General features: G+C 34.4%; 1 protein-coding gene and 1 pseudogene across 35 annotated transcripts in view; one reads left to right on the top strand and one right to left on the bottom strand.

Moving 5' to 3' along the window:
* Rims1 (regulating synaptic membrane exocytosis 1) overlaps positions 1–20,678 on the top strand; it is a 451,978-nt gene that overhangs the window by 258,363 nt on the left and 172,937 nt on the right. For 29 of the 35 annotated variants that reach the window (XM_027928062.3, XM_027928042.2, XM_027928040.3 and 26 more), the window contains exon 1: positions 12,836–12,935. The exons of 2 other annotated variants lie outside the window; for them this stretch is intronic. In XM_027928062.3, coding sequence (XP_027783863.1) covers positions 12,836–12,935 — 100 coding nt within the window. Of the gene's footprint in view, positions 1–12,835; positions 12,936–16,617; positions 16,673–20,678 lie in introns of those variants that run through there. 4 more of the 35 variants (XM_027928043.3, XM_027928057.3, XM_027928053.3 and 1 more) reach the window with 1 other exon arrangement.
* LOC139706065 (heat shock factor 2-binding protein pseudogene) lies at positions 6,979–7,993 on the bottom strand (annotated as a pseudogene).

The raw sequence follows: 20,678 nt of genomic DNA, 5'->3' as shown, positions 1-20,678 counted from the left end.
ACAGACACTTTTCAGAAGAGGATATATAATGAATTACCAAATATATGAAAAAATGTTCAACATCTCTAGCAATTAGAGAGATGCAAATCAAAAATACTCTACTATTTCATCTCACTCCAGTCAGAATGGCAGCTATTATGACTACAAACAATAAGAAGTGTTGGCAAGGATGTGGGGGAAAAGGCACACTCATACATTGCTGGTGGGATTGCAAATTGGTGTAGTCAATCTGGAAAGCAGTATGGAGAATTCTTGGAAAACTGGGAATGGAATCACCATTTGACCCAGCTATTCCACTCCTCGTCTAAACTCAAAGGACTTAAAAACAGCATACTACAGGTACACAGCCACATCAATGTTTACAGCAGCACAATTCACAATAGCTAAACTATGGAACCAACCTAGATGCCCTTCAGTAGATGAATGGATAAAGAAAATGTGGTATATATACTTATGGAAAATTAGTCACCATTAAAAAGGAAAAAATCATGGTATTTGCAGGTAATCGGGTGGAGCTGGAGAATATAATGGTAGCCAATCCCAAAAAACCAAATGCTAAATGATTTTTCTGATTTAAGGATGCTGATCCATAATATGCTGTGGTGGGGGTGGGGAAGGGGGAAGGGAGGATTAAATGAATTCTAGATAGGGCAAAGTGGAAAAGGGGAGGGTGGGAATGGAGGCGGCATAGGAAAGATGGTGGAATGCAATGGTCATCATTACATGTACATGTATGAGACAAGAAGGATGTGACATGTGACTCCGTGTACAACTAGAGATATGAAAAATTGTGCTCTATATGTATAATATGAATTGTAATGCATTCTGTTGTCATATATAACAAAGTAAAATAAAAAGAAACAGAAAAATAAATTAGTCATGAGGAAGTCTTTATAACCCTTGGAAGGCTCAGAGAATAAATGCAAATGTCATAATTGTTAAACATAAGAACTCCAGACCATTGAAGAGAGAAAGGATAAAGAAGAAAGTCTAAACCTTTGGAGATTTCTATAAGCCAGCTCATAGGAAAAAAAATAGTTAAATTACCTTTGCTCTTGTCATCCTCTGTGAATTCTAGACTGCAATTAATCAATGGTTTGAAAGTTCTGAGCCAAATAACATTGAAATTACAGTTCTATACAAATCAAAGCCATTAGTCCACCTCCAAGTTCTCAGAAAACCTACTTCTCAATTTCCTTCTGAGGAAATTACTTAAGGATATATGTACTCAGAAAACTAATGGTAATAATCAAGTAATTGAAACAAATAAGAATTAAGAAATAGTGGAACTAACCCAGGAATCCAGTGCAAAGAAGTGCCTGGATGACCTTGTATGCAGAAAGCAGTCTGCTCGCATTTAAACTGGAGGTCATTTCTAGGAGACTCCCGCAGAAACTCTTCATTGAGACGAAAATCACTGGTTCCAAAAAATGTCCGATGACTAAAGAGTTACATGACACCATTGATTTGGTAAGGGAAGGCTATGTCTTCTTTTAACAATAAAAATGACTAATTTAAAATTGAGAAAAATTAAAATGTTACAGAAAATCATTGCCCAAATATAAAGCAAACAAAAATATGGAATTGTTTCAAATAACTGGTAATAGCCAGCATAACTAGTAACCTAGATACAGTTCCCTCTGAGTGAACAGGAACACTGTAGTGCATCTGTAAAAAAGGAAACTTTATCTTTGTGTATCATTGGTTTTACTTGATTCTGAAGTATTCCATGTAATGGTAGTATAATAAAAATTAAAAAGTGGAAGTATATGAAAGTTGATCTTTGGTTTTTCAAGAGTAAGTATGAACTCTCTTCTACACAGGACACGTAACACTTATTTGCACAATAGAATACAAATATTGTGCCCATGACAAAATAAAGATAAAATTTATAGATGTGGGAATGGAAGGGCTTTGAAGAGGGGAAAAGTGTTGGTATTGGTAAGCCTCATCTAAGTTATTGAAGAATTAAAAAATTCTAAGGCAAGAAATATACTGTGAAGTATATGTAAATAAAGGATTGTATAAAGATAAAAAGGGCTGGAGATAGAGCTCACTCATTGGATTTTGAAGGCAAAATGATGTAAATCAACTGAGCTAATGTTTTGTCTTTAGTGATTTTTAGCCACAAATAATACCTTAAAATTAGAAACCAACAGATAATATCCCAAATAAAAGAGACAACATACAGAGACAAATCCGAGTGTTTTTCACTGGAAAAACAAATAAAATAAATACTTTAAAAAATGTTGAGATGTGGAATTGATAGTGTGGGTAGAGTGAACATAAAAGTAAATGAATTACTGTAGGCATTTATGATTGTAAAGCCTCATTTTATTTTTTAATCATATATGTGAGTTAATTTGATATCCATTAAAATATAAAATTACCAAAATTCTGTTTAATACCCCTTATGTTAATTTGCAAGTAACCAATTTTGTGCTTTCTGAGGTATTATATAATTGACATTTTAACAGTTGGAATCTCCAAACAGCAGTGGGTCTACATGTAGATGTAACAGCATTGGCTCCTTTTTTTATATTAATCTATCATTAATTTCTATTTATATATATATATGTTAATCATTCATCAGGGCTGTTACCTGACTTTGGAAATCTGTTGAGTAGAACACAGTGCCTCCCCTTAGTAGTTCTCTCATTAGAACCCACCTCATCTCTTTTGTCCACTTCTGCCTTGGCCACTTTCCCACACAGGCTGATATAAACAATTTTTGATTCTACTACCTCCACCTCTTATCCTTCAACCAAGTGCTTTCCCTAATCTCCTCTTTAATTTGCCCTACTAATCGAAGCAGACGGAAAAGATTACTATAGAACAGCAATTGGACAGTGGGACAGGTTGACATTTAGCACTAATGCCCAACAGAGGCCTGATTTTTTGGGGGTATTACAAATGACAGGGATAGAATAGGCAGGCATAAATGAGGAGGCTACTGTCTGGCATTACTGAGGGAAAGATGAATTTAATTATTCCTACAAATGAGACACATGATTTCAGGTGTTTGATGCTTTTGTTTAAATGGTATAGAGAGACAGATGGAGAACTATCTTACAGTAGGTGTGGAATGGACATTAGCTTTTTAAATCTGGGCAATTTAAATCTTGGGAAGAAATTGAGAGAATAAATTGACAGTGTGTGTGTATATGTGTGTGTGCTCTGAGATAAGAAGCTAATTTCTGATTCCTAATTTCTAATAATATGCATTAAGAAAATATTGGAAATAATTATGGTGAAAGGCTAGATTTTCATTGTCATTTTCTGCCTAATATATAAATGACCAAAAAAAATCCTTGATTTTAAAATTATGACTAAAAAGAAGTTCTAAAAAAGGAGAGATGCTAAATTTGTAAATCTAACATGATTATGCCCAATAATATTTCTTCCAAATTAGTCCATAGCTAGAAATATTAGTCATTTAGTTCCATCTGAAAAAAAATTCTTACTCTTGATTCAGAAAAAAAAAAAAAACAACTAAATTAACATCTGGGCTACATTTTCAAAAATAATTATGCAGATTTTACATGTAATATATGCTTACCATTTTAATATAGTACATTTAAGAAGATGTGTAACTAAAGGTTATTTTAAGAGGAAACATTTATGCTTCCAAGTCCATTTAGAAAAATATTTGATATTGAAGATTTCAGTGTCACCTATTTTATCTCAGTAAGTTTTTCTTTAGTATCCTTTTAAAATGCAGAATCATACTGCAGGGTTTTTGACCCATTTTATCTAGTGAATGAAAAGGTTGTCCTTACTTTTGGTTCAATTTAACAGAATAATGGAATTTCAGACCTGGGAAAGACTTTGCAAGCAAACAATAATCTTTTCACACACTACTGAACAGAAGGAAATGTTATGGATGTTAAGATCTGCTTTTTTCCCTGCCTCGAAGCCCCTTTACTTTGCAGCTGGAAGAACTTGGGAATCATTGTGCCCAGCACCAAATAAACACTCTGATAAATAGTTTTTAGTCAGTTGGTCCAGATACTTGTTCTGTCTTCAGCCTGGGGCCAGTCTTAGAAATCTAGCTTCTTATAGATTCCTGAGATATGGTCCCAGATTTGTACCTCATACTGATGATTATATCCATGTCTCTAGACCCTTGTGACTGAGTTGGTTTCTGCTCATTTAATCACTACTTTTAAAATATAGTTACATTCTGAGATAATGGAGATGAAGATTTTGATAAGTGAGTTTGGAAGAGAATATAGTTAAATGCCTGATAATACTCATAGGGAGAAAGAGACTAAGGACTATACATGTTTGTATACATACATGACAAATACTGGTATTTGGTATTTATTTCAGTTTTTGTTTATGAGATATATAATACCTTGAAGAATCTTCTTCAGTAGTTACTTTATGAAGAGGGTTTGATGTGCAGGACAGCTTTAGCATATTCAGAGACTATAAACACTTTGAGCATCTTACTGAACCTCTCAAAGCCTCAAGTTTCATTATTTCAGAACTGAAAGTAATAATTATGAAGAGCTGATTCTTCCATGAGAATTTTTATTTTGTTATCATAAATATGAGCTTCACATTAAAAAGTTGCATATTATTGGGGACACATTAGGATGGAAATAGGATCCAAAATGACCCAACTTCTGTTTGGGTGTAAAATAAAGAGTTATATGAATCCATCTGTATTTTAGATCTTCAACCCAGGTACTTTGAATTCATTTTCTAACAGACTAAGTGTGAATTCTGCCCAGGATTAACCTGTGGTGCTTGGGAATCTATAAATGAGGGAGGGATTAAAGAACAGAAAAACCTACCTTGCAAATATTTGCAACAGAAACTAAAAGTAACTTTTATATTGGGATAATAATTAGGAAATCACTCTCCAGGGTCTAGAGGATTATACATGGTAGTTTTTATTGACTGCCTTTACACTGTCATTCCAGTTGGTGGCAGTAGAACCCCTGTACAGTGGGTCATTGCACACTGAACAAAATCCGTTAATGGCAGTGCTTTGGTCTTCACAGTGCAGCTCCAACCTGTCTCCAAAGACCAACCTCTCTGGCATTCTGCTCTTTCTGATCAGTATTCATTCTTTCACCTTATACACTTTTCCATCTCTATTATATTCTGTCTTATAAAAACCCTTCACCTGTACCCATGATTTAAATTTCACTTTTTCCTCCATTGTTCTCTTGAGCTATCTAATATTGGTTTAGTATAATTTTTATTTTTTGTAAGTTTTTATTTTCCTGAAGGGAATTGATTATATACTTAATGGAAAATGCATATTTCTACATTTTATTTTGTTTTATATATTCCAATGTACTTGTTTAATTTTCCATAGAAATATAGTTGTTGAAATCTGTTTACCAAGGTGACAATTTACAGATAGATGCATAGAAATATAGTTTTTGGATCCAGCACACCATTGAATATTTCTTTTATAAACTAATAAATTACATTTTTGAATAGGAAAATAAGATGTATACAAAAATGCTATTGAGGAGAGCTACATTTGAAAAGCATAGTTTTTCTGTCTTCCAGTTCTTGGTGTATCCCTTAAGCATGAATTTGAAAAAAATACTCAGTCAATATACCTGTTCATTGAGTGACAAGATATTATTTATTTTGATTTTTGTGTAATTACAGCCCATTTTCTACTCTCAGAATTTTTACTTTTTTATTTGAATTAACTTTAGACATTAATTATTTGAATTATAAAGAAAGGATTATAATATTTCTACCACTAGACATTAACTTAGTGTACATTTTAATGAAAGTGAAAAAATTTTAATTATCCATAGGAAACTCTACAGCATGAAATGAAAGAGAATTGTCCTTAGGTTTAGGAAAGAAAGAAACCATTAGAAGTAACATCAATAATAATGGTGAAAAACAAAACAATTTAGGGATAACCAACCAGTAGCTGAGTGATTAGAAAGGAAAGAAATTAAAATTCAATTAGTATGATACCCCAAAGAGTAGGAATTTTACATTATGTATAGGGGCCACAAAGAGAACTATTCTTGTGGGAAACCATGAGTCAGGTTACAGATTAAGGACCTTTGGGAAGACATGAGATAAATTAAGCATCAGAGACCTTGTATTTCTTAATGAATCAGGAAGCTGATGGGCATTGCTCAAACTCCAGCAAATCTGATGTTTGGAATTAAAATCAAGTAAGAACTTGTTTGAAGTGCAAATGAGTCAACTCTCAAATGTATTTAATAGCTACAAGTCTCACCTCTAACTGACTTGTTTGTGTTTGGTTTCTAAAATGTGATTATATCGCAAACGGTACCATGGAAGAATAGACACTTCATGATTATATGAAAAAATGTTTCTTATTATAAAACAGTGTTCATAATATAAAAATTGGGAAGCCTGCTTAGTTTACAGCAATGTGATAATGGTGAAATGACGCTGATTAAGCAAAATTTCATAGTTATAAAAGTTCTGTTTTGTATTCTTATATTTATTTACAAAATATAATCGGGATATTTGGGAGCAAGGCATGGCTAATTCTATGTTTTTACTACATGGTGTTTTTGAAGAATGTTTATATAGGTGCATAGAGAAAGAACCAATAGGATGTATATCAAAATTTTATATACAAATATATTGAATGGTAAGATAACATATATTCCTTATTTTCTCTTTTGTATTTTTTTCTTCTGATTTCTTCTGAAATGTATCTTAGGAAAATGCAGACCAATAAGGTATATGGTTATTAAATCTCCCATTTTTATGGGTCATGTGCAGAAAGAAGCTGTTCTAAGAAAGCCATATTCCAGGTGGCATACATATGAAGCATGGATTCTTTTTGGACCTCCTCTTTGGCAAGATTAACTAATCACCCACAAGTACTGTCATTTCTCAAAGGAAGTGGTGTGGGATATAATTTAACTCACATCTATCTTTAACAAGTCACATTTTTCCATCTCTAATAGATGGTATACTGTGATGTTTTGGGAAAACTAAGCAAAGGATCTAGGGAGAGGAAGGGATTCTTGGCATTTCTACTAAATCCTTGGTGGCCCAGTGCATGTTCACATCATGTTCCAAAGAATGAGGGTCTTGTAGGAGCTTCTGGGCCAAGATCTGCAGGTGGGATTGTGGTTCTTGGATATCACCAACATGTGTCATATGGGTTGGGAGCTGCAGAATTCAGAGGCTGACTTGGAGAAGACTTGGCCGTAATACATGAAGCTATACCTCTGTATCTGAATCACTTGGAAAGTCATCAAAACAAAGGAATGAGTCCTGGGCTTTTGCTGATATATTTTAAACCTTTAAAATTGACCCATTGTAGGGGACATCAACATTAACCCTCTGACTTTGGTGCCTTTTCCTGGTTTCTAATTTTCCCAAACTACAACATGGTGTTCAAGAGCACCAGACTTGAATTAAGGAAGAATTCTCTATCATGCTATGGTAACATTTATTGCTTTTCCATCCAAAGCAAAAAAAAAAAAAAAAAAAAAAAAAAAAAGCTGATTTTCATCGGAATCAAGCTCTTTGATATCCCTATGCAATAACTTTACAAAACTCTCTATTACTTGACTGGTAATGTTGAAAAACTTCAAAGGTTTGTCTCTTCCCAGAATGACTTAGACACTTTCCTTGCTGTTGGAGACAACCCACAGGAGGATGCAGGGCCCACTCCCATTTTTGGTTAATGTTCTGCCTGCTTTAGGAGCTGCTGCCAAAGAGAGATCTTCTTATCTCTGGTACTATTGGCCTGCATGGGTTCTGGGCAAGTTTTGAAGTTCTCGCAATCTGGTTTCAGCTGTTCTTACTCTTCCTCTTTTCTTTTTAGGGTTTTTCCTACAATATTTAATTTCTGGAAGCTTTCCAGTAACTTCTCATTTGATATTCTGGGCGAGAAATCCCATATTTGCTTTGCTTCATTTGTCAGCAGTTCCAGGTCTTTCTGTCTGACTTTAACAAATTCTTTTTAAGTTTCTATGTGCCAGCGGTCCTCAGATCCTCCTGCCTCAGTCATGGCTGCTGTAGCCTCTTGTACACCCATCTACCTAGCAATGTATTCTCTGAACACAACCATATATGTACTCCAGGGACTGTGAGAAGACATCCACACCAAATCAGAGGGGTTGCCAGGAGGTCCAGACCTCGTAGGGTTTGTACTATAATCTCCACCCATATAATCTTCATCTATTCAGGGAGGTCCTCCTTCCACCCTTCTGGCTTAGCTGGGGTTATAAACATAAGTCATCAACAACGGCCCTAAGTACTGGCCACCAAAAGACAGAGCTTGTACTGTATTACAAGGCCACAGCCACACTCTTCTTCATATTTTTAAATTCTTACCATTTGGTCTTTGGTCAGTGATACTTCATTCTATAATACCTTTCCTATCAAGATCTAAGGTTAAAACCTTTCCCATTACCCTAGAATCAATTAGTTAAGTTACAAAAATGAGCAAATGCTAAGAAATGGTGCTCGGAGATCAATATTTGGGATTTGTCTATTGGATTCCTTTATCTTTTGACATGGTTTCTATCTTTTGGAGAGTAAGACAGTCAGTAATAGCTACATTTGTACCTGGCTTTAGGCTGTCATGGTCAATTTCCAACTATTCTTAAAGTATCTCATCATCATGAAAAGTACTCAATTTAAATATTATTTTGCCAGGTCTCCTATAGGAAATATTTAGGATCAGTTGAGAGCTTAAGTTGAAGACACAGTCCATGTAAGGATTGTCAGGTTTTAAAGTAAATATACTAGCAACTTGCCTTTTCTCTTTTCTTGATCTCCCTTTTTATTGAGATATATTTTCCTAGTAGTTCCCTAAAAAGGTACTTCCTGGGAGATATTCTGTTGCTATCTGATATTTTGATGTATTTGCTATTCTCACTTCAATTTCCCTATGTGGTTGGGTCAGGTTCTGGAAACCCTAGGACTTCTTAGCTTGGAAGACAATATAAATTGAGGCAAATTGTACTGAACAATTCTTGAAGATTTCTTTCAAACATGCTTGTCCTCTAACACACTGTGAAACAAAGAAGAACTCATAATTATTCATATTCATGTATATTATAAATGGTGTTATTAGTACAACTTGAAAACAATTCACATATTTATAAGTTCATTCAAATTTCAGAGTTATCTGGGATCCAGAGCTTCTTGATAATATCAATTACTTTGAGTCTTCTTTACTTTTCAGAATTTTTCTAGCTAGACATTTTATAGTCAGAGTTGCTCCTAGTATCCAAAGCAGCATTGTTGGAAACTTATAAGTCCTATTAAAATTAAGTTCGAGACTTCTGATTTAGGAAACTGCAAATATGAATGTAGCCTCAATACTTGGAAAAATTGAACTAAATAAAGTAATTACCCAAGTCCTAATATTTTATTCAACCTCACTTTTTCAGAATAACCTTGCCTTCTATCATGCTATTGTTATTCTACAAAATTGTAGTTTGAATATTGATTTATCCTGGGTTTAGAGATATACAATTAGAACTGCCTGTAATATATGTCAGTTAAGCTTTGCTTTTTTAAAAAATATATTTGTTTCACTGTAGCTTAGAATCTTTCAGGACAGTTGCCTTGGTGTGATTATGTATAGTTGAATAAATGGAACACCTTGATACAGCAGCATATCCATGTGAGTCAGGAAGGAGATATCTGAGCTTCTGCTTTGTGGTAGCAGAATCACAGATAGCTCGTGACAGAGGAGGACATGGACCAGTGTCTCCTATTACAGCAGTTACCCAAAGAAACAGTGTGGTCCTGAGCATCAATTCTAAGTCTTAAATGAGATCCAATATTTCCTTCTCTTCTTTGCTATTTGGGACATTAACAAATCCAAAAATAATATTGATGATGCAAGCATTTCTCCAACTAGAATTAATGTAAAGCAATAATAAGTTTAATAAGTCTTACCAAATGTAGGCTTCTGTGCTAAAATAAGGTTTGCCAGTGCTCACTCTGGTTAATAACATTGTTAAGGCAGGATTTCTCACATCTTTAATGGTAATGTGCAGTATGGTTTTTCTGGAAAATATAAAATATGCAGCTGTTCTGAATACATTTGTTTAGGGGCCATTTCATCTTAAACCATCCACTAAAAACTTCATAAACTGGAGTTCTTGAGGTCAAGGTATGGCAGAGCTAACTACACTGAAGTTTCCTGAAGGCTATATGTCAGCAACATACTATATTTTACTCGGGGCAGATTCATTGCTTTAATCATAAACCACCATGAGGACTGTCCTGTATGAGAGGTAAAATTTTCTTTTCAGATTTAAGGAAGTGGTGATCTAAAGCATTGTCAGTTTAGGTTATTATTGGGTTTGTTGAATTCAAATTCTGGCTGTGCTACTGACTTGTCACTTATTACATCTAAAGCCTCAGTTTTTTCCATCTGTAATATGGAAATAAATATAGCATTTAAAATTTCAATCAAATACCTAGTCTAGATATTTCTTCTCTTTACTTGAGTGCTTAATACATTCAATGTTCAGAATTTTGACTAGATGAAAGAAATTACTAATGCGTTTGTGCATATTTAAAAAGAATAACAGAATAATGTTCAATGTAGGACTCTCTTTTAAAGACCTCTGGTGGAGTGCAAAACAGTGAAAAAAAATCTGGGTGTATTGGGTATAGTCAATGAAATATTTCAGAGGAGATACCTTGGCCCTGAATTTGCTTTTTGTGTCCTACCTTTTCATAGATATTGTTTTCTGTCACTGGTTATGGTTCTAAAAATTAATAATCTTGATATTACTAAGATATCTGTGGTTTACACATGTGCAGACTAAAAGATAATATCTTTACAGTCTTCTGCTAGAATTTGTCCTGCCGTTAATTCGTAAGTGCCAATACAGTAATACAATACAGCAGGGTGCACAAACAGATAAACTCAGTCTATACAATAGCAGTATGTTATTTCTATCTGAGCAGTTTTCATTCTGTAGCTCCATAAAATAATCAGATTCTGGATTTACATTCCATCAATGGTATATTATGTAGGCATGTTCTTTCTTATGCCTGTATGAAAGTATTTTTCCCCTTTACAAGTTATGTTTGTTATCAGAAGAAGACATTGCAGGAATGAGTCAGCTATACATGAGTAAAAATGTTTTCAACTTTTTAAAGTACTTGAGGACAGTTGAGAAATAATATATACATTTACTGTAGAGTGCTTCAGCACTGATTTCCTAATATGTTGGTATATGGAATTTAGAAAATTAGTGCAGTATTGTTAATTAATTCAAATGTACTTGAAGGAAATTTGTGATTTGGAAATCAGAATTCTTTGCATATGTGATTACTAGGACTATGGAGATTTAAAAGATGAACTTTTAAAATATATTAGTATTTCAGCATTAAAAGTGTAAGGATTTGGAGGCTTGGGAATGTGGTTCAGTAGTAGAGATCTTGCCCAGTGTGCAGGTCACCCTGTGTTCAATTCCTAGCTCTGTTCTTCCATCCAACCCCCACAAAAAAAGAAAAGAAAAAAGAAAGAAAGAAAATATTAACAGTATTTGACTGTAATAGGTCTATGTGTATTTTAAGGCTCTCATATTAGAATTAAAATTTAATTTAAACATAAAATGTGATGAAGTAAAAGGCTATGCTTAATCACTAATTAGTTCTGTATTGGAGATAAAACAGTCTGGTATGTACTTAATGTCTCTTTCTATAAGTGGTTAATTCTCTTGTTAATGCTCTCCTTCTTGGTTCCTCACACATTTGTTTTGAAGCACATGAACATGCTTCTAGAAGTATGAAATGTATTCAAATGCAATGTTATTGTAGTATTTTTACTATACTATTCTCTATATTAAAATCCAAAAAAGTTATAATTACCTACAGAGAAACATAGTTAAATTAAATCACATGTACCTATTTTATTGAAAAGATTACAGTTATGGTAGAGAAAAAGACAAAATATATTTCCTTTTTTCATGGGGTAAGAATATGCATACCATTTATCTGAAGGTTCAGATCTTCATATTCTGGAAATGTTGCACCATGTCATATATAGTAGGGAAAACTCCCAGGCCAATATAGTAAAAGAACATTTGCCTCTGATTGGGAAATACTGCAATAGGAAGAGGGAACATTTGTTAAAAGTGTTATTAAGCATTAGAAAAAAAAAAAAAACACTATATAAAGAACATGTGATAGGTACAAAGGCCGCCTAATTTCACATATTTTTTCAGGAAGAATCAAAGCAGTGGTTTTCTTCACAAATGAAAGATATAATAAGAAGAAATGAACCCAATTAATTAACTTTAATAGTACTGAACAAAAGCAGAAGAATTATGTTTCCAGAAATTGTCCTATGGGCGATAGGCCATTTCATTGTCATAAAAATCCTTTATTTAGCCTTCTTCACAAATAAGCTCACAGCGGGAAAAAGGACACTAGTTAGAGTAATTTGGGAGATAAGTAAACAGAAGGAATGGCTAGGAGCATAGTGTCATCTGGCACAGAGCTTATTTCCTGAATCCTGTGGATCTGGTTAAAACCCAACAGAGATGCCAATATGCTTCTCCTCAGTAAATGCTACCAGTTTTCACACCACCAGGCCCACTGAGGCTTGTGTATGGTGTTTTCTCCAAGCAATCCTTCTGGTAACTGCACAGTGCCTGCAATGACCTGAGTCAGTCATGCAAGGAGACTTTCTTATGCTTACACCAATGCTTTCTTTCAGTTTCCATTTTCTGCTGCTTCTGTTGTTCAATGATATAAGCGGAGTGATGGAGAAGGCACTTTACACTCTTCTTAGATAAGATCTTGAGCAGCAGAGAGTGGTTTAAACTGCAAAGCTGAAAATTCTCAGGCTGGATTTCTTTGCAAGGTTGCTGTAATGTGTGCACCTGGGATACCTGTCTCTTCAGAAGGGTGGAAAGAAGTGAGTTCTATTGATTCTGAAGTGGGAACAATCAAGGCCCATCGAGCAGGTGCCGGTAAGCAACCGCTAATGAGTTTGGGGGAATGGTAATCCTGCTTCATTTTTCTTTACAATTATATCCAAATCTATACTTAAGACTCCCATTATATCTGTACTTCCATTCTAACTATTTCCATTCTTTGCGCCAAGTGTAGAGTGATTTTGTTTTATTTTATTAATAGAACAGAGTTTCAGGTTTCCAGCTTCATCTTTAGTGTTTCTCCACAATGAGATTTTACAATATAGCCCTGAAGATTGTAAAATGATTAATCATATTTATGATTATGTAATAGTCAAGAAAGAGTTTTAAGAAAAACAAAAATAAGTTTCTTAATGGTGCATGTGTATTTATTTTTTTTGGTAGTCAGTATATTCCTTACCAGACTATCTCATGCCAGAACAAAGAATGGAAAACATATGACACCTTGGAGTCTTTTTTTTTTTATATAAATCAATTAAAAAATAGGAAGTTTGTGTCAGTTTTTTAAAGTAAAGGATCCTGCATTCCCATGAAAGAACTGAATCTTAACAAACACAGGCCTCAAACTAAACTATAGTGCCACAAGGTCAAATGGCACATGTGAAGCAAACTCAAAATTGCCGTTGTTGTGAGTTTTTATGTGTTCTTTCCCATAGGAAATTAGTCTGCTGGTTTTGGAGTGGCTGTAGAGTCACAGCCAAGTGACTGTGGGCACACAGTCCAGAGGGGCACGTGGGGCCCAACATGGACAGAGTTGTTTTAAATTAGAAATATTTTAAATAATAAATTTTGTTAATATAAGTTTCTGAACTGATAAAATGGAAATAGAAGATTTTCTCCTACTCATATGTTGATGATGGCTTCAAGGACAGATATTTGTGACTGCATGAGATCTTATAGTACATGGTATTTAGCAATGAGTGAAATAATGCTTTAGAATAAGACTAACAATAGCATATTCTAATATTGATTCTTTGTTCTTATTATGTTATTTTGAAAACTGTGAATACCATTTCAGAGACCTTGCTTGGCTTATTAGGAATCTTCTGTTAGAAAGGTAGTTTGTTATCATTTAATACATTTCCTTATGTCAAGACACTTTAGGGAACACAAGGTAATTATAACAAATTAGCGTAAACTTATGAGATGGAATGGGGGATAAACATTAGATTAATAGCATTCAAACTGATTTCATAATTTAAAATTGGCCTATGCCAGGTGATAAATAAGAAAAAAAGTAGGAGAGAAAAAATATGAAAGTTTCTGAATGCTCAGGCAGAATAGCCACATACAGTGTTTGGAATGTTTTAATTCAGTTGCCTTGAGCCTGCATCAAAAAAAAAAAAATGCTGAATTTTTTCTTTGATATAAGGAAGCTGATTCATAGTGGGATAGGGAGCGGGAGCATGGGAGGAATAGATGAACTCTAGATAGGGCAGAGGAGTTGGAGGAGAAGGGAGGGAGCATGGGGTTACAAATGATGGTGGAATGTGATGATCATTATTATCCAAAATACATGTATGAAGACATGAGTTGGTGTGAATATATTTTGTATACAACCAGAGATATGAAAAATTGTGCTCTATATGTGTAATAAGAATTGTAATGCATCCCACTCTCATATATAAATAATAAAAAAATCCATGGATTATGTGGTAGTTGTTTCAACAAGGGGAGCAATATAAATAGGTTTTGGAAAGTTTGACTCTCCTTTCATTTTCTTCTGTATGTAGTGGTTCAGTGGGCCTATTTTTAGACTATGCCATTTGTGTGTCTTCTATGACAGTACCATTATGGAAGAAACTCCAGTTTGGCAAGTATAGGACCTCAGCTCCGTTATCTGCTCTGGAAAATCCTCACTGACTCCAAATGCAGAGGACAAAAGGAGATGGTTGTAGGCCCATCTTGAACCACCAGTTTTCCCCACCAACAACATATTAACAAAAACTGGCACAACTTTGGGGTTAACCACAAAAATAATTACAGTAATTACTATGGTGTAGTGCAAAGCTCATGCATGGGCTTTAGAATCAGATAAAGCCAAGTTCAATTCCCACCTCTGTTACTTACAAACCATATGAGTAAATACACTCTGCTACTTAATTAGCTTTTCTGAGCCTCATCTGTCACATGCAGTAAGTAATATCAATTTTGCCATATGCCTATGAGAAATAAATGAATTAAATAAAATTAATAGACTTAGTACAATATTTGGCACATAATAAGTCTTTGATTTATATTTCTTTTGCTCTTTTCCCAGTAAGGGTTTGGTCAATTTTTGACTGATGCTAGTTAAAGCATAGTTGGAAGTTTGGGGAAAGAAAAACAAAGTAAAGATTCTAAATGGAGAAGAATGTTTAAATTGGTCTGTTTGCTTGAGATGATATTAGCACTTGTTTTTGTGATTATGCAATGATCCATGTTTTTGTATTAATTTTTTTTCCTTATCAGATAATTATTTTTGATAAGCACTTATAATTTAAGTAAACATAGTCCATTTATTTTAAATTAATGAAATATGTTCCTAATTCTCACTTCTTATCATTTGATTAGTTCATTTTCCTAAACAAACTAAAAGTAGTCTACTTCTACTCAGTAAATAATCCATAGTAGGTAAGAGAAGTATATCATTGTTCATTGCTGTTTCTGGAAGCTGAATGATTTGCCACAGTAAAATGTAATTGGCAAAATAAAATTTCAAATCAATTGATTTTGCTGTAGCTCTTGCTACTGTTTTGTATACAAGAGAGGTGGATAGAGTAAATGAAGGTGACCTAGAGCCAGGATGCTTATCCTACCTCTTGGTGAAAAATCTATTGTCTTATGAATTATGCATGTATAAGCATCAAAGACACATATCTTTAAAAGTATCAGAAATATGAGGCACTCCCCTATCTCACTTGCAAAACCTATTTGAGGCTGTTCTTTTGCCTCCTGGGCATGAGCCACCTTTAGCAATAGGCTGGCCCACAAGAATAGCCCAAGTTCCCCATAATCACTGGTGTACTTCTGGTCTATGCTTCCCAGTGCCGGTTATGCCATTGAGCTGAGTGAGATTCCTCAGTTAGGCAAACTGCAGAGGAAAGGATCTCTTACATAGGGCTTGGCAGAAACACTGCAGTGATTGATAATGGGACCAAATCACTTGAGGTGAGTTTTCTGGGGTTCACAAGTGAACAAGGGTCTGCTCAACTTTGTCATATTAACCCATGGATATTGTAGTAAATTGCCATGGGTCGGGGGAATAGCAGGAGGAGCTGCCGAGCTTCTGCCTGAGTCTTTTCTCCTGTGCTAGCTTTAAGGGACCAGAGCATTTCGTCTCTCTGCCTTCAGGAAGGTAGCAGTGTCTGCCTTGTTTTAGGAAATGGTTAATCTTGGGGATGGTGGACTTTTGTGTTTGCTATACTGGAGAATCACTTTAGTTTAGCACAGAGCGCTATAGATTAGTGCTGTAATCAATGAGAATCTGTACACTGCAGAGATCTGTTTTGATGACAGCAGTACTTATGGCCTTGTTTAGTGTCACCATTGTATAATGTTGGACACTGCAGGCTCTTTTGCATTTGATTTAGAATGCAAGGACTACAGGAATTTAAAAAAATAATTTGTATTTTGGTGGATATTTTTACTGTGTTGTGGATCTGCTGCCATTGCTAGGTGGAATTTAGTGATTTGATGCCAGTAGCATTTGTTTAACCATTCCAATGCTGCTGTTATTATGTTTGCTGGGTTTCTGCAGTTTCTACTACTTCATACGTTGCACTCAGGAACAGGTAAACTAAATTATGATATTAATTTTTTGAATAAATGTAAGCCTGATGGACTTTATTGTTTAATTATCAAAAAGGCTGAGCTATTGAAATTTATCATTTAGAGTATCAGTAGAGAATAATGGCTATTTTGCTTTAAAATTGAAATGACATAAACATTATTTGAAAATGCAATGATGAACATCTAGTTGCATTATATGAAGTTATTTTTATGCTTTAAATGTATATTAGTATGTTAAATTGTATACATGCTAGTATATTTAACTCTTAGTTTCATCTATATATAATATACAATTAATTCAGAAAGTATGTGTTTTCTTTTTCTTGATTGATCAGATTGTTTCCCCTTATTATTGAATTTCATTAAAATTAGAAGGCTTCCCAACCTTTAATCTTAAAAATAAATAAGTTTATGTAGATTGTTCTTTTTCATTGTGTAGATAATGGTGTCACAGGCTTGGTTTTTCCTAATAGACCAAACTGCTTATAGAACACATCTCTGGAAATGCTTGTGTTTTCATGTGATGTTAAGCTGTGGGCTGAAGGGAAAACTGTTCAGATAAGGGGGATTAGAGAGCCCAGACATGAGAGTGGAAGAGAAGTGTAGCCTTTGGGGTTAGAGATTTGGGTGTGTGACCTTGGGCAAAAGAGGAACTTACCTCTTTTGAACCTTGTTTTCACTCTGCGTATTTGGAAAGACTGCCCTGCTCTTCTCAGTAGGAATAGCACAATATTTTTAAGTTGTTTAAGGTTGTCTGTTGATATTTTCTGTATAGAAAAAGACACTTATTAAATGTTTAAATGATCCAGTTTCCTGAATACAAGAGGGAACAGAGTTTCCTGTTCTTTTACTTGTAGTGGTTTAACAGCTGAGGGTTTTTTGGAAGGGAGATTATGACTTTTTAAAATTTAAGCTGCTAAATCCCTTTGCTCCATTGTAACTATTTTGCCAATAAGCAGAGAACATTTGTGGTGTCCTGAGGGCAACTGCTGTTAGACCGCACTCCTTGGGAGGGGAAGGAGGCATCACATGCTATGCTGCAGCCCCATGAGGACCTGGATGCAAAGAGGCACCCCAGCTCTCTGAGTGCCTGCCAGGGACAGGAGCTCCTTGCTGCTCACTTGCTCCCTCTCAGGTTCAGTGGGTACTGCTGAGGGCAGTTGAAGAAAGCTCCTGCCTTCCCTTCTTAGCAGATGACTTTCAAGAGGTCCACTTTCTACTAAGCTAAGGGCAAGCTCAGAATCCAGAGGATCCAAGGCAACTGGAAAAGAAGCAATCACCTCCCACTCGCGAAAGTATGAATTGGATTGCTGCCTGTCTAATGCTAGTTAAAGTTTATGAGTATAGAATGCATATGCTTTTGAGTGAGAACAGAAGGATTTTATTGTAAATTGCATCATGTGCTTACAGAGTGGTAATAATTGCTAGTTGATCAAGATTACAAATCTTGTGTTCATGGTCATGGGTCTTCTTAATGATAGACACCATTATCATAAGAACAAGTCAAGGCAATGATGGCCAAAGCTCCCACATATGCACAGGAAGAGTAAAAGGAAAACAATGTGATTAATTTCTCCACCGAGCTCTGAGGAACCACTCTGATTTATAGTCCCTTTACATAAATTCATGAAGGCAATAACCTTGTTAGTAAAGTGATTCTCCATCATCAGAAGGGTATCTGCTCAGGTATCTTCCAACTTCTTTACTTTATGTTGTATTCTTAGTACATGGTTAGAAAGATCTTCAAGGAAAATAAGATGTTTTCATTTTCAAGTATTACTTATGAGTGTTCCTGGGAAGAGTTCCAAATGATGGAAGTCTTTTGAAAAATACAGACAAAATTAATTTCAGTAAACAAGAAATATATATTCTTCCCTATACTTCCCCAGATAATCCATAGACACTTTTGATAAATAAAATAAAGACATGCTGCTCTCATCTTTCTAAGGCAAGGGAGATTAGGAAGAAGCATTTCTGTTTATAAAAGTATGAGAAGTCAACAAAAAATCAATTATTTTATAATGACAAACTTAATAGTTGAGATAACTTTCAAACATTGACGATCATGCCTATAAGTTGTAGGCTAGTAAATAAATGTATTTAGATTTTTTTTTTTTGTATAACCTGCTTCAAGTAGGCCATCTTTTGTGTTAAGGAAGGAAATTATCATAATCTCATAATGAGTCCGTCAATTACTGGTAGAAATGTACCTCCAAATTTTGAATGCCCAGTTAATTTATGTTTTTTTGTTTCAGACAATATTTTATATGAATTCTAAGACATGGGAGATAAAATCTTACTGTGATGAACTGTAAATATATTTCAAAGCTGAATTTAGAAAAAGGGGCTGATTTCAGAAGCTGGTGGGTTCTAATAAGCATATTTTCAATGGTATAACATATATCATCTGTCATATATTTTAGACTTATTAGTAGTTTTAAAGGTGTTATTTCCTTTTTTTTAGGCACTTGGGGGCAGGTGGACAAAAAGCTGTTAGCTTTGTAATGCTTTCCTGTATGGAATTCTTAGCCCTTGAATTTAGTTCTTCACTTTTGAGTGGATCAAGATTAGACCAATTTTTTTTTATCCACTTCAAATTTTTACTTTTATTTCAGGATAATGATTTCTAATAACTTTTTTAGATTATATAAAGTTTAAAATTATTTTTCTATGTTTTCCTTTTTAGAGTACATCTTTGAAATTATTGAAGGCACTCATCAAGAAGAGATATTAGCACACCCTCATATAGTATTGCTCTTGCCTTAATTCTGTTTGAAAGACTTTTCAAAATATAATTTATTAGAGTCTTGATAGCTCACAAATGTGCTTTCTGAGGTAAATTCCCTTGCTCTCCATATGTAGTCATAAAACTTATTTTCTCTGAGTATGGTTTCTTGATTTCCTAAGTGCCTGGCTTAAATAGGGATCTTAATGAAAGCATAGTACTGAGGCTGAGGACCTGCAAGGAAGGATGATTCTGGGAGCTAAAGGAAGAGCACCAAGCCAGTATTGTAATGCCTCAATCTAAGTCACTCATTAATGCAGATCCTTTAACCATTTGTGTTTAATTTGGAGAGGTCTTGGGTCCTTCAGATAAATAAAGGAAGCAATGGACTCTTGGCAGAAAAACACTTATAGATACACAATTTTACGTACAATTTTAAAGAATGTATGTATTCCCTAAATTTAATTATAATAACAAAGTACTTAATACTCAGTGGTGTAAAAAGTCCTACTTACTTTAAGGTAAGCCATTTCTTACATACAGTTAGTAAATAAGCCCCAAACCAGCTTTAAGTTGTTCTTGCTTTAACAGTATTCTTATCACTTAATATTTTCATGGGCTATGGCATTCTACAACATAGATAAAAAAAATCTACCCAAAGATTAAAATTCCAAAAGATAAATAAATTATGATCAGTTACATTTTTATAAACAAAGAGAACAGGAATGACTGAAAATTCAAAAATAACACTGAGTGATTTCTGAACAAAGAGAGGATTGAATGTTTCATGGACCAACATTATTTCATCTGTACCCGAAGAACTAGCCAGGACTTATTTCTGTTCAGAATAACTTGACAGAGATTATTTCCTTTTGACAAGGGGCTTCTTAGACAATTTATTGTGATTCCCCAGGCTAGGTTTGTTTATAACCGACATTTAGTTACAGAGATCTTTCTGAAAGGTTTGATGTAGTCAATGGGATTTTACTGTAATGAGCAATTCATTGAGGACATGAAAATAATGGGAAAATTGAGCATAGAATAACAGCCCTCCCTCATATCTATTTAATTTAGAAGATCCTTTAGAGTATTGGTGAGAAACTCTAATGAGGAGAATACATCTTCGGAATTTCTTCTTGAAGTTGTCCCCTTTGAGTTTGCCATACAGTCTTTGAACATACTATCTTTATTTTCCACATTTGTTCTTGTTGGCTTTACAAAGCTAAATTGAAATGGATACAGTCTTCATGCTTGTGAACTTAGTTCACATCTGGATGCTTGAT

Source organism: Marmota flaviventris, chromosome 6 (genome assembly GCF_047511675.1).
Source record: "Marmota flaviventris isolate mMarFla1 chromosome 6, mMarFla1.hap1, whole genome shotgun sequence".
Classification (NCBI taxonomy): Eukaryota; Metazoa; Chordata; class Mammalia; order Rodentia; family Sciuridae; genus Marmota; species Marmota flaviventris.
This window is presented reverse-complemented; position numbering and strand designations above follow the sequence as displayed.